This window comes from Penicillium lagena (genome assembly GCF_028827675.1).
Source record: "Penicillium lagena strain IBT 129212 chromosome Unknown utg000002l_segment0_segment0, whole genome shotgun sequence".
Classification (NCBI taxonomy): Eukaryota; Fungi; Ascomycota; class Eurotiomycetes; order Eurotiales; family Aspergillaceae; genus Penicillium; species Penicillium lagena.
This window is the reverse complement of record NW_026623223.1, coordinates 4,323,774-4,336,536: the sequence shown is the minus strand read 5'-3', so window position 1 is coordinate 4,336,536 and position 12,763 is coordinate 4,323,774. Positions and strand designations below refer to the sequence as shown.

At 51.4% G+C, this 12,763-nt stretch overlaps 6 protein-coding genes across 6 annotated transcripts; 2 read left to right on the top strand and 4 right to left on the bottom strand.

The window, feature by feature from the left end:
* Positions 1-304: 304 nt before the first annotated feature.
* Positions 305-1,223, bottom strand: N7510_004568 (SDR family oxidoreductase; the record flags this gene model as incomplete). Its single annotated transcript, XM_056976494.1, has 4 exons — positions 305-376; positions 444-531; positions 593-1,127; positions 1,187-1,223. The coding sequence occupies 4 exons, from the start codon at positions 1,221-1,223 to the stop codon at positions 305-307; spliced, it is 732 nt and encodes a 243-aa protein (XP_056836450.1).
* Positions 1,224-2,966: 1,743 nt separating this feature from the next.
* On the bottom strand, positions 2,967-3,176 carry N7510_004567 (lysine decarboxylase-like protein; the record flags this gene model as incomplete). Its single annotated transcript, XM_056976493.1, has 1 exon — positions 2,967-3,176. One exon carries the CDS (start codon positions 3,174-3,176, stop codon positions 2,967-2,969), a length of 210 nt encoding a protein of 69 aa, XP_056836449.1.
* Positions 3,177-3,770: 594 nt separating this feature from the next.
* N7510_004566 (inosine/xanthosine triphosphatase) lies at positions 3,771-4,319 on the top strand (the record flags this gene model as incomplete). The annotated part of the gene is made up of 1 exon (XM_056976492.1): positions 3,771-4,319. The coding sequence occupies one exon, from the start codon at positions 3,771-3,773 to the stop codon at positions 4,317-4,319; it is 549 nt and encodes a 182-aa protein (XP_056836448.1).
* A 1,255-nt stretch (positions 4,320-5,574) lies between these two features.
* On the bottom strand, positions 5,575-7,008 carry N7510_004565 (uncharacterized protein; the record flags this gene model as incomplete). The annotated part of the gene is made up of 1 exon (XM_056976491.1): positions 5,575-7,008. One exon carries the CDS (start codon positions 7,006-7,008, stop codon positions 5,575-5,577), a length of 1,434 nt encoding a protein of 477 aa, XP_056836447.1.
* A 1,214-nt stretch (positions 7,009-8,222) lies between these two features.
* On the top strand, positions 8,223-10,789 carry N7510_004564 (putative C6 transcription factor (NirA); the record flags this gene model as incomplete). Its single annotated transcript, XM_056976490.1, has 3 exons — positions 8,223-9,316; positions 9,370-9,738; positions 9,790-10,789. 3 exons carry the CDS (start codon positions 8,223-8,225, stop codon positions 10,787-10,789), a joined length of 2,463 nt encoding a protein of 820 aa, XP_056836446.1.
* Positions 10,790-11,233: 444 nt separating this feature from the next.
* Positions 11,234-12,659, bottom strand: N7510_004563 (serine/threonine-protein phosphatase; the record flags this gene model as incomplete). The annotated part of the gene is made up of 3 exons (XM_056976489.1): positions 11,234-11,236; positions 11,300-12,578; positions 12,643-12,659. The coding sequence occupies 3 exons, from the start codon at positions 12,657-12,659 to the stop codon at positions 11,234-11,236; spliced, it is 1,299 nt and encodes a 432-aa protein (XP_056836445.1).
* Between the last annotated feature and the right edge of the window lie 104 nt (positions 12,660-12,763).

The window sequence follows — 12,763 nt, the reverse complement described above, 5'->3', positions numbered from 1 at the left end:
GTAACATGTTCATGAAAGGGATCAGTGTTAAACCTGCCGTGCGAGCGATGTTGTGTGAACTTGGATAGGAGGCACAAAATGTAGAAAATAATTCAGAGAATGTCACATCGATACAGCGATATTGAGATCTTGAATTGTTAGATCGCTAAAAAAAAAGAGAACAAGAAGCAAAGCAAACAAAATTCAATAACAATGCGCGGAAGTATTGATCGCATAGGTTTAAGTAAAGCGAGTTCTATCCATTAATTGGAAAACGGTATGAACACCAAATGTATTCATTCACGACCCACCGAGCTCGAAATATTTACCATGGGTAGTTCGTGGCATCGTATCCAATGAACCGTCCAGAAGTTGCCTCTCTCGAGGATGCTTCGATCTGAGGGTATGGTTAGCTTCGGATTAGCCCCGAAAGATAATTCAAGATTGCTTGCCTGCTTGAATACACCAGCGGCGCTATCTGGAAGCGTAACAGGGGCTTCTGTCCCGCCGATAGCGGTCGCAATAGAGTTGCCAAGCTCAGTTTTCACCCATCTGCAGTAGGTACATACATTGTGAGTATCAAAATCTCTTGGGGCCATCAGACAAAACTTACCCTGGATGGATCGGGAATGCAATCAACTGGGGATTCTCATGGTGAATTTTGGTAGTGAAAAAGTTCACTGCTGCCTTTGACATGCCATATGCGACATCTGGGACAGTCATGTTCTTCTGGAGCTCGATGCTGCCGAGCACAGTGGAAATCACTACAAATCTGGGGGTGGAAGCCTTGAACAGCAGGGGCTGGACGGCTTGAAACAGTCGGAACGGACCGACCGCGTTGACTTCGAAATGTTCTTCGACCTCTTTGACTGGTGTCTCTGTAGTGAGGCCCCAAAATTTTCCAATTCCTGCGTTTGCGATGACAGTGTCGAGTTTCGTGATACCGAACTCCGACTCAAGCCGCGAGACCGCAGCTCCAGCATCGGTCGGAGAGCTGCTGTCTAGCTGTAGCACAATAAGACGAGAACCTGGACCAACAGGAAGCTTCTGCAATTCAGCCACTGAAGGATGGTTGACATCACGGACTCCGGAGATGACCGTAGTCGAGGGTCTAGAAAGATACAAATTCAGCAGCTCTTTGCCGATACCTGAGAATAAGATCAGTCTAAGCATGTCAAAAGGGCACGCTATATTCAAAAATACAGACCTCGGTTAGAGCCAGTGATGAGAATTGAAGATGCCATGTCGAAATAGAGAGCAGACAATTGTGTCGACGCTTTACTTGCGATACTTTTGCTTTTAGGATGTTGAAGCCAAGTCAACGTTAGAATAATTCTGTGGGCTTTATATAGCTTTCATCTCCCCATATGCTGACAAAAACGAGCTATATAGATGCTAGAATGTTCGTAATCAAATCCGAAGTTATGTCGGAGCTGTCGGACTTTCAGTCGGAAGGCGGGGCTGTCGGGATTCTTCGCCCGACGGCCGCTTCTGTTCCGTGGACGGACCGCCGGTATTACGCGAATTAACTTAGAAAATTAAACTTCGGCAATCCCGATTAGGGTGTCTCATAGATTCCACATGATATAAATAAACTTAATCACGAAAGCGCTATACTAGATTAAGGGCTCATGCCGCTGAAAAGGTACACACATGCGTCGTTCTCCGAGCAATGGACCGAAATCATGAAATGATTTTTAATCACCTTCAAGTCACGACATTAGTGTCTCTTGAAGTTTGCGCATGGACTCTCCTGTGACTCCTGATGCGATGACAAATGCGCTTTATTCACAGCACGAGGCCTGGGCAATAACAATAATCCAATTTAAAACTGCCATCCGCTTTGTCATCAATCTTTTTCGTGACTGAGAAATGCTTACAATCTCGATAGTGGATCCGAAAGCGGTTGCAATCATCGCGGGAGTCAGCCCTGGCACGGTACATGCCAGGCTTGGTTTGATCCTCCTTTAAGAACCCGTCTCCCAGATTCGTGTACATGCTCGATATACTTAGGCTAGCTTCCGCGTCCACCGACAATAATACCCAGGGGGCATCCTTTGCCCAAATTGTTTTGTTGTGACTGTTAGTCATATTGCAAGTACACAGATACTTTACCAATAACAGAACAGTTTTTTCATGAGGCACTGCAGGCTTGTTGTTTAGTTGTTCCTTCAGAACCCTTTTTATTCTGATATACAAATTTATCTTGGTTTCTATGCCGATACCACAAGCAGCTCATAACGGAATAAGCAACATATGCCCACAGCCAGCCCTTTTTAAAATTATCTGCCGAAATCTAGACGTACGCTGGTCCCACGTGGAATTGTAAATGACGAAGAAATAAATCTGGAAATGCCCGACAATTTAGAGGGCGTTCTAACTAATAAACGACTAATACACAATAGGAAATATCGATGAGGGATAAAATCCCTGTATGTGAGCTGTGGGAATTCCAATTCTTGACAGTATTTAATCATTCTTCACCCCAATCCAGTTGGTATCGATCAGAGCTACATTGATATGCTGCAAACTTGACCAACAAGTTCTTGACATCATGAGTCTCCGTCAGGAATGGCGATATTTCACCACTGATAAATCCCTGTTCCATAGCGTGTCAGGAGACCATCTCAATACCCATTAATATTTAACAACACAATCCCAATGCGGTGGATACAACTGGTTCATGTTGTCATCTCCATGACCTCCTCGATTGTTCCATACCCGCCAGCCAGTGACACAAACCCAGACCCAGGTCCGCCTTCGAGCACCTTCGTGGCCATTAGCCACTGGCGAGTATGTATATCTGGCACCATCATCGTCAGGCCAAATTTGATTCTGGAATCTCATCTCCTTCCAATGCTTCCGAGACTGCTCGCTTGGCATCCTTGCATCCTATAGGGGCGGACGCAGGCTCTATTTCTCCAGCACCGTTTCTTGAGGCTACTTTGACTAATTAGCGCACGTGGAATCACACCGTGCATGGCCTTCTAGGTGGCCAGGGAGACCAATGCCTTGGCAATTTCACCCATAAGACCTCTGGTGCCACCACCGTATACTAATTGGACATTTCTCTTATTAAATTCGTAGGGCAAAGCCCCGAACTGCGTCGAGGTGTGCTGCATCATTTTGCACAGTGGAGTCGCAGCTAGATGCCAGGAAGAAGGACTGGTCTCGGCACTTTGCAGGCGGTTGTTCATTTCGACACACACACACACACACACACACACATACACAAATTATTATATCTATGCATATAGTATCGTCGTTGTGAGAGATAGAGTAAGGAGGAAGCATTCACAAGACGCACACAACAGCATGTTTCGAGGACATTTTCAGCGTAATTTCATGCTAAAGAAAGGTATTGGAAGGCTGAAAGCGCAAGAAAAGGTTCTTGAGAGGTACAGCGACAGCTTCCCGACAAGATCTCATTTTGCGAAGTTATCCTATGACTAAGACCTATGACAAGATCGAAGTGCGCCGGGGATTAGAAGCCGCGCGGCCTTAGCATACCCGCAAACCCACAGCTGAACGATGAGTCACGATATACTCTTGGCACGTTTAAGAACTGGCTGCGGTCCCTCGCATAGCCGTAGCTTAGACTGAAGAGTTTCGGCTAAAAAGTCTAGTGAGTTATGATCTGAGAAGAGGGGTTCCACTTCGTAACCAACTAGATGGCATAATGACCCTGATTCCCGTGACTTCTAGATCTCGAGCCAGCCGAAATCGGCGGAGCATTCTCTTCACCACGCGCATCACGTTCAAGCGGGCGCACATTGATCAGGTTTTGTGCAATGGAGGATTCTAGGAAGGTGGTTGTGATCGCTTCCGAAAATGTACCCAAAATTCGATCGACACGGGAGGGCTTCAGGCTCATGTTGCCGGGATCCTACGACTTTCAGAGCGTCAAGGTTGATTCAGGTGTCCCTGATCAGCCCTTCTCAGACGATGAAACTCTTCAGGGAGCAATCAATCGCGCGCGGAATGCAAAAAATGCCGTACCAGGCGCAGAATATTGGGTTGGAATCGAAGGAGGGGTGGAGGTGCACAGCGGCGCAGTTTGTTGTTTTGCGTGGATCGTCGTCAATCGCAAAGATGGTCAAACTGGTAAGGCTCGTACCTCAGCGTTCTTCGTAGCGGAAGAGACTGCACGGCTTCTACATGAGGGTATGGACTTGGGGAAGGCGGATGATAAGGTACTGGGACAGACAAACGTGAAAGATAATCAAGGTTCGGTTGGAATATTGACGGGAGGTTTGGTTGATCGGGCAGATTACTATACTCAAGCCGTTATTCTAGCCCTCATACCGTTCAAAAACCCCTCATTGAAATTCGCATCATAAGTGAGTGGGGTGTTATCTCGAAAGGATAGCAAGAGCAAAGCACTGTGTTCGAAATCGCTTCCGTTGGATTCAAGAACAAGCAGGTGTCCGTTTCTTTTCTGTAGAAGTATATCCCATGCTATGTATTAGGCTGCATGAGAGGCTCATCCTCCACCGAGATATGGTCAAAAGCCCCATGCCCACAAAGGCATCGCAAACCAAGTGGTAAGAACATCTGTGGATGTCTTCTAAATTCATCACCTTGCTTTTTCGAATCGATCGATTTCATACGATCTAGATTGTCAATTCTAGCTGCATCTGAGCAAGATCACACAGTGACACAAGAGGAAGAGCTTCGAATGTGCGGAAGATCAGGACTGGTGATCTGGTCAATCCGGACCAAATCATATGAGTATCTTAAAAATTGACGGAGAAAGTTCCTCTTTGCTGCGACATATAAGATGTTCATTGTATCTCGGCGTTCCACGATATATGCGTTTGCCCCGTACTTCACAAGTAAAGAGACTTTGGACCCTTGACTTGAACGAACAGCCTCTAGAAGTGGAGCGCGGTTGTCAGAAGCAACACGGTCGACTTTCGCCCCCGTAATCTAGGAGCAATTTGATGATGGCCAGATCCATCCCACAATTGCCCCCGTTTCCCAATATCTTCAAACAGACCAATCAACCACCCAGCCACATCACAGAAAATTCCATAGATACCTTGTCACACTCAAATCCAACTACATCCGCTTCCAATAAGCAAAATCGGTAACCTTCTAGTACTTTTCCCCGTCGACCGCGCTAGGAACGCCCCGCTATGACGTCCCGTGGGCGACCCACGCGGGGGCGCGATGTCATGGCTGCGGCGTGATCTCATGGCGCAGCCACATCGATAGACTAATTTGAGAGCGGGTGTACGGGGGTTGCGCTAGTATGGGCAATTACGATGACAGTCACGAACGATCTTTGAATGTTTATTCTGAGTGGTCGGGTACCGGATATCTCAGGTGTGGGGTAGGGAAAGGGAAGAGGATTCTGTGGGTGGGTTTGGAAGGACTCATCCAGAGAAAGAAGGAAAGAAAGAGAGGTCGGGATAGGGCCACTTCGTAGTATTTCAACGCCTCGCTTGACTCGAAAAAGAAAGAAGGAAAGGAAGGAAGAAGGAGATTTGAAGAATAAATAGCGAGGGGGTATATGTGCTCAGGAGATCATGGGAAGCGAAAATATGAAAGGCTGAGTGCGTCCTGCGCGCTAGCCGATGTTGTGGGTGTACCTCAGGCTGAAACGCCCACCCAGCGAGATGGAACAGCTGAGTCGTTGTTGTCGCTGTCGCCGTAGTCCGCCGACAGACTATGGGGATTGGTCTTGCGCGGTGGGAGCCAGACGCGGGCGCGGGTGGGGATATCCTCGCGCAACTTCCCGCTGCGCCGCATGTTCATTTCCAGGACGACCATGCGGAGGAAATTGCTGTTTTCGCGGGGCTCGCGCTGGCGCGGCATTGGAGGAATCTCCGGGTCAAAGGCGCAGTCGTGGCCCTGGGAGGCGGCAACGTGGAAGTTACTGCGACGGTGTCCGCGGCCTGTGTTACGTCGGTACGTTTGCATTTGGATGGAAACAGCGCAGGCGCGAGAAGATTCGAGGGGTTCGTGTCGGTGGTCACGGTAGACATCAATCTCCGCCGCAGAGATTGGAGTTGGGTTGAGGTAGCGCCGTAGCGCTGGAGATGGAGGATCTTGCATGGGCGGAGGACGACGGTCGTCGGTCAATTCCGGAGTGATGGTAAAGAGAGATCGAGTGAGAAAGTCATCCGGCTGAACGGAGGGCGTCGCGAAGGTCGAAACCGACTGCGCGGCAGACTTGATGGCCCGTAAAGAGGCCGTCAAGTTCGACTTGAAAGTCGAGCCCAAGCGCAAGGATCGAAACGAGGCAGCAGAACGCTTCGCAGGTACCGTCGAATGCGGCGTTGACGGCTCACCGTGGTCGATGATATCTGCTAGCTCAGGTTCATCGACATCGGTATGGAGCAGGGGATGGTCGAGAGCACAGTCTTCCGAGTGCGAGTACCGTGGTTGTCGCCGCTCTGATGGACTTCTCTGGCTCGTGGGAGTCAAGGGCAATGACAGGCTGTATGGCGATTCCTGATCATCATGCTCCAGCGACGGCGTCGAGTCGCTCGATTCTGATCGAAGAGAAAACGGGGACTCCATTTCCGAATCGTTTTCTGTCGAGAAATTCCCATCCTCCTCATCCGGTGGACTGAGTAGGATGTCTAGGGCAGTATTTCCAGATCCTTCCATCAGATGATCTTCTTTCGACTGGACTCCTTCCTGTAGCATGCGGCTAAAGTCTTTCACATGGTTTCCTCGAGGAAGCTTTCGAGATCGTCGAGCAGTCCACGTCTTGCGTGGTACTGGGATGGCTGTCGCATCCAGCATCGATGTGAATGATGTAGGTATGGGGCGGTCGTTGGACGAGCTGGAGGATGACCGGTGCGAGGAATCAGAGGTTTTGGATGGTATCCGGGGCCGGCTGCTTCGATGTACCGCTGCAGTGCGCGAGCTACGCCTTGGAGGGATCAACACTGGCGAGGTATTCCCCGGACTGGGGAGATGAATCCCAGGCGAGTCCGGCGCCTGGCCCAACCCATAAGGCTGCATGGCCTTATGCGGCGGTGCTGATGTAAAGAGAAAAGTTCTTGGGACCATCATTTTGTTTGGTTATCATCCGCATGGAACGTTTTTCAGTGAGGCCGGGGCCTGACGAGGCACTCTGATCGAGGGTTTGGGCGAGATACATGGATGTAGGGAGGGATGATGGCGGACAATGCCCCGTCACAGAGTTCAGACGGGACCGAGCCAGCGGCAGACCGGGCGAGGGGGGGTGGTGGTCCGGCAGTGAGGTATGGCTGGCACCGGAGCCTAATGCAGGCACGCGACCAGATATGGTGACCAGGCCCAGAGGACAACCGAGGAAGGGTGTCGGGAGGCAAGGGATGGCAATGGGAATGGAGGAGACGGAAAAGATCGTGGGAGAGCAAAATTCAGGCAATAAAGGGTTGTAAGAGAGACAGAGCAGGGAGCGGGAGAGACGGGAGAGAGAAGAAAAGGGAAAGATAAGAATGGTGATCTCAGTCGATAAGGATGATTGGGCCGGCAGTCACGGGTGTATTATTTATTGTGGCTGTTTTTGTACAGTATGGGACGGTATTGTTGGGATTAGTCAGGCAAGGGTCAACAAACGGAGTACAGTAGGTAGCATGTGTTGATCTGATAAACCACGATGATATTGTCTTTCCAGTGATTGTCCTTTGCTCTTCGCCCACTGCTTGGTGTTGTGTCTGTAAATGTCTCTCCGAGATCCGAATGCTGCAGAACCCAAACAATCTGAGGCGTACGGGGCAGAAGGAGTGGACCCGTCATAAGCGACGGGCATCACCGCATCGTGGGTTCCACCGAATCTCGCCAATAATAGGGACTCGATTGTAGGCATCTTCGAGTATGCTGTACATATGCCTGGTGGACCAACCATCAATCTATCTGATATTGAACTATTATTAATACCGATCGTTTATAATTATAGTCGCACAAGATGTTCATCGAATAGGTCGGTCGGTCTGGATCAGTTGGCCGCTGGTCCAGTGATCTAGGGTTTGTCAGCCTTATCACACGTTGCGTCTATCCAATCACCACGGCTGAGAGACAATTCAATCATCACTCCACGACGGCTTCGGGATCGGAAGGTTGAGGATTTCACAGCAAGGAGCATGCACTGACATGCCTCATCCCCATATTCTGGGTTTTTTGAAGCGACGGGATTGTGCGCATGGAGATCCGATATTGGATCATGGATTCCCCGTACTTTCAAATATTGAAACGACACCGAGCTTGAGATATGCTTCTGCCGAGCCGCATCTCTGACGACCATGAGTGCCGAGCGTGATCAGTCGTCCAAGCGGCGCTGTGTCAGCACAGCCTGCATTGCCTGTCGCCGCCGGAAATCCAAGTGTGATGGGAACCTGCCCAGTTGTGCCGCCTGCTCCTCGGTCTATCATACCGCCTGCGTGTATGACCCCAACTCCGACCATCGCCGCAAAGGCGTGTATAGAAAAGACACCGATACCCTGCGAACTCGGAACACCACGCTGCAGACCCTCATACAGGCAATCTTGAACTATGAAGAAGACGAAGCGTTTGAATTAGTCCGCCAGATTCGGGCATGCGACGACCTAGAAGATGTCGCCGAGTTCGTTATCGCCCGAGATAAAGGTGATCTTCTCCCCGCCGAGGCGACGACAGCATCGGGCAACGAAGGTGACCAGGCGCCGGTCGATCAATTCGAGTCCGAGCTGGCGGGCAAGATGGGTGAGCTCTTGCTTGACGGTTCACGTAAGTTCATCGGAGGCACTTCCAACCTCATTTTCCTTCCACCGGGCTCGGAGCTGCACGAATCCTCGACACCTCCACCTGCCGAGCTCGGTCAGGATTATTCCCCTGTGAAACGATGGACTCGCGCTACAGATGACGAGTTCCTGATCAGCCATCTCATGACCATGTACTTCACGTGGCACTATCCATTTTTCACTATCTTAGCCAAGGATGTGTTCTACCGGGACTATGTCCGCGGAGTTTCCAGCCAGTACTGTTCCTCGTTGTTGGTCAACGCCATGCTAGCTCTGGGCTGCCACTTCAGTTCCTACCAAGGGGCTCTGGATGACCCCCAGGATCTTGCAACCGCGGGCAACCATTTCTTCAGAGAAGCCAAGCGGTTGGTACTGGAGCATGACGAGCATGAGAACGCAAAACTCTGCACGGTGCAGGCATTCGCCCTCATGTCCGTACGAGAGGCAGGATGTGGCCGAGAAGGCAAGGGCTGGGTTTACAGCGGCCTAAGTTTCCGGATGGCTTTCGACCTTGGTTTGAATCTGGACGCCTCCAGCCTCGGCGCAGCTCACGACCTCACTGAAGAAGAAATCGATGCGCGGCAGATTACTTTTTGGGGCTGCTATTTGATTGACAAGTTCGTACTCCTTGCCTTCAGATTTCTGCTTCTGCTGTTCTAACTTCATGTAGGTGTTGGTCAAACTACCTTGGTCGCCAGCCTCAGCTGTCCTTGTCCAACGCCAGTGTACACAAGTTCGATGTATTCCCAAGGGAAGAGATAGAAGCGTGGTCGCCCTACACGAATTCAGGCCCGAATCGCGAATACACTCAACCCTCTCGCACAAGGGCGGTTGCACTTCAAATATTGAAGCTCTGCGAAATCAGCGGCGATCTTCTCGTGTTTTTCTACCATCCAGCAGATGTGGACAAGGCACCACCAAAGCAGCTGAAGCTGAAGAAGCTTAGCGAGGTCCATACGCGGCTGGAGGCGTGGAAAATGGAACTACCCAAGGAACTGGAACCGAAGAATGGTCAACTTCCGCAGGTGCTTGTGATGCAGTAAGCAGAGCAGGAACGTTTTTGTGTATTTAAGCTGACGTTCCGGAACAGTATGTTTTACCAGCTGCTCCTCATCCATCTATATCGCCCCTTCCTGAAGTATACCAAGTCCAGCACTCCGCTCCCTGCACATGTGTCGCCCCGTAAGATATGCACCCAGGCCGCGTCTACCATATCCAAGCTGCTCCGGATATACAAACGCAGCTACGGATTGAGGCAGGTCTGCAACATTGTCGTCTACATGGCCCATACGGCCTGCACCATCCACATCCTCAATCTGCCTGAGAAGAATGCCCAGAGAGATATCATCCATGGTCTCAAAAGCCTCGAGGAGATAGGGGAGGGGTGGCTCTGCGCGCGCCGCACGATTCGCATCTTGGACATCTCCGCCCAGAAATGGCAGATCGAACTCCCCGCCGAAGCAGTCAGGATCATCGAACGCACCCACGGTATATGGGGATCCTGGGGATCATGGGACCAGGCAACCTCGCCTTCTATATCTGACGATTCGCCAGCAATGGATCTACGCATGAGCCCAAGCAGATTCACCACTCCGGTTCCCCCACGCCCTGAACCTTTCACCTCCGCTGCACCGAGCGGTAGGGCGACAGCCGCAATACCTTCACAGTACCCCGCTACCACTGCCGTCCCTTCATCCTTCCAACAATCGATGCGCGAAGCCCATCATACTCTAAACACACAAATCCAAAGACCCGACTTCGCGCCCCCAGAACCGACGTACCTGCGTCCCATATCACAGGCAAGCTACCAGATCCCGTCCCTTTCCATGTCGGACCCGTCCTCTGCACCACCAGGGAATCCAAGTGCCTGGTACGATGCATCCATTCTCTTCCCAAACGCCACTACGACTCCCACCGCGTCGACCACATCCCCCGAGGCTGTGTTTAACAGCGGTACCGAAAATCTGGTCGAGGAGAGCCAGGATTGGTGGTCTCGCAATGCTACTACCTGGGGCGAGGGTTGGAGTAATGGCCATGCTGGTCCGCAGCCACCATATGCTGGCAACAATAATGCCCACGCCCATCGCTAGCTTTCCTCGGCTGCGCAGCAGCAGCCCTCGAGATCACCTCCTGGCCCAGAGCATCCGCTCGCTCATGCGTCGGTCAGCATTCCAGATCCAACTGACCATAAAAGTACTGAGTCGTGGAAATGCTTTCTTACTATACAGCATTTCCACACCCAACCCACTATCTGTCTAATGCACATTTTATTGATTCGGTTTTGGGGAGGACCTTCGTGATATTTTGCTGTATATGCTCTTTGTTCAAATCCAGAGTGTCAAAAACCAAACTACAGAATCTACACAAGCCAAGACCAAGAATATGCATCAAAGATTAGTCATAGATGATCATTATCGAGAGTTAACACCAGGAGCCGCAAGATGCCGAGTCGACCAGAAACCCCCCAAGAGCAGTATAGAAGGAGAGAAAGGGGGAGGGGCAGGAAAGAGAAGAAATATGCAAGGAGAGTATCATCACTGGTACAAGCAGCAGCAGTTAGCAAAAATATCACAAATCATAATCAGGCAGAAGAAACATACCAGGAAATAATCAGCAACCGGTTTCTTCGCAGGCATACCCCTTGTATCCTGAGCCGCGGCCTCGAAAACACGGTACCTCCTACCGGGGCTGACGACTCGGTCGTTGAAAATTCCATTACTCCGAGCATAGTTACCATTACTGCGGGCGACTGTGCCGCCGTTGCTGGCGTCCTCGCCCAGCTCCAAGATAGCAGCGACGTTGCCGCAGCGGTAACAGTAGTTAGGGGCGGACCAGACAGTCACGATCCCGCCGTCGAACATCTCTTTGTAGCCCTCCATGACGAGCTGGTGGGCACGTGCAATTAGAGATAGATCGTTGTGGTAGTTGAAGGCCTTGACGATATCCCCTCCAAAGAGGAATCCTGCTCCGCGCGGGCTGAGGCCCCACCCTTCAATCTCGTCCGGGTCGGACCAGAGGAGATCGCACATGGCGCCTTCGTGAGGGACCTCTTGCTTCCGGTCAATTATTCGGATCTTGTCAACGCTGTCGATGAGCGGAGATAGTCCGCCGTGCACGCACAGCACGGCGCCTGTTCGGCTGGTGTGCATGGTACCGTTGCCGTTGGAGCTGGCGCCTGTCCCTGGTGCGCCGGGTCGTGAGGGCGCGGCTGGTTGGCCCGGGGCAGCGGAAATGTCGCGTGGCGGGGAGATGTTTCGCGAGTCTGTGGATGTGTCGGACGAGGACCGTTGGCGCGGGCGGTACGTGCTCATGGTGACTTCACCTCGTGAGTTGAGCACCTCCGTCTCCAGCTCGCTGTCATCAATCTGCATCGTCGACTGAGACATTCCATTCGCGCCTGACATGGCGGTTGGCTCGAGCTCTGAGCTTGCTCCGAGTACGATTGCTCCCAGGGCGAGGTAATCAAACACCTCGCAGCAGTAACGCCAGACATTGGCGCTGCCGTACTTGCGGATGCACTCGTCGTAGAACCCGTATACAGTGGTAATTTGGCGCGACTCGTGGTTCCCACGAATTAGGGTCATGCGATCCGGATATCGGACCTTGAGGCAGAGGAGGAGAAGGAAGGATTCAAGTGAGTAGAACCCGCGGTCGACGAAGTCACCCATAAACAAGTAATTGGTATCTGGCACGTCGCCGCCTACACGGAACAATTCCATCAGGTCGTGGAATTGCCCGTGGATATCACCACAGATGGTGACAGGGGCATCGACAGATACGACATTTCCTTCTTCGATGAGGAGCTCGCGTGCCTTGTAGCACAGTTCGCGGACTTGGCTCTCGGGAATCAGGCGGCAGGCCCGCAGCTGCTCGATCGCTCTGTGAGAAGTAAAGAAAATCAGCGCGAGTCGTTTGACGAAGATGATGAGAGGTGAAGAGTTACCCGTCCAAGTCACTCATATTGCGATGTCGGGATGCTGTCGGGGATGAAGGCTTTTTATCGGAGAGAAGATGACAGGAAGATGGCACAGCCGCAGTGGATGGTGGCAGGCCAGTCAGTCTCC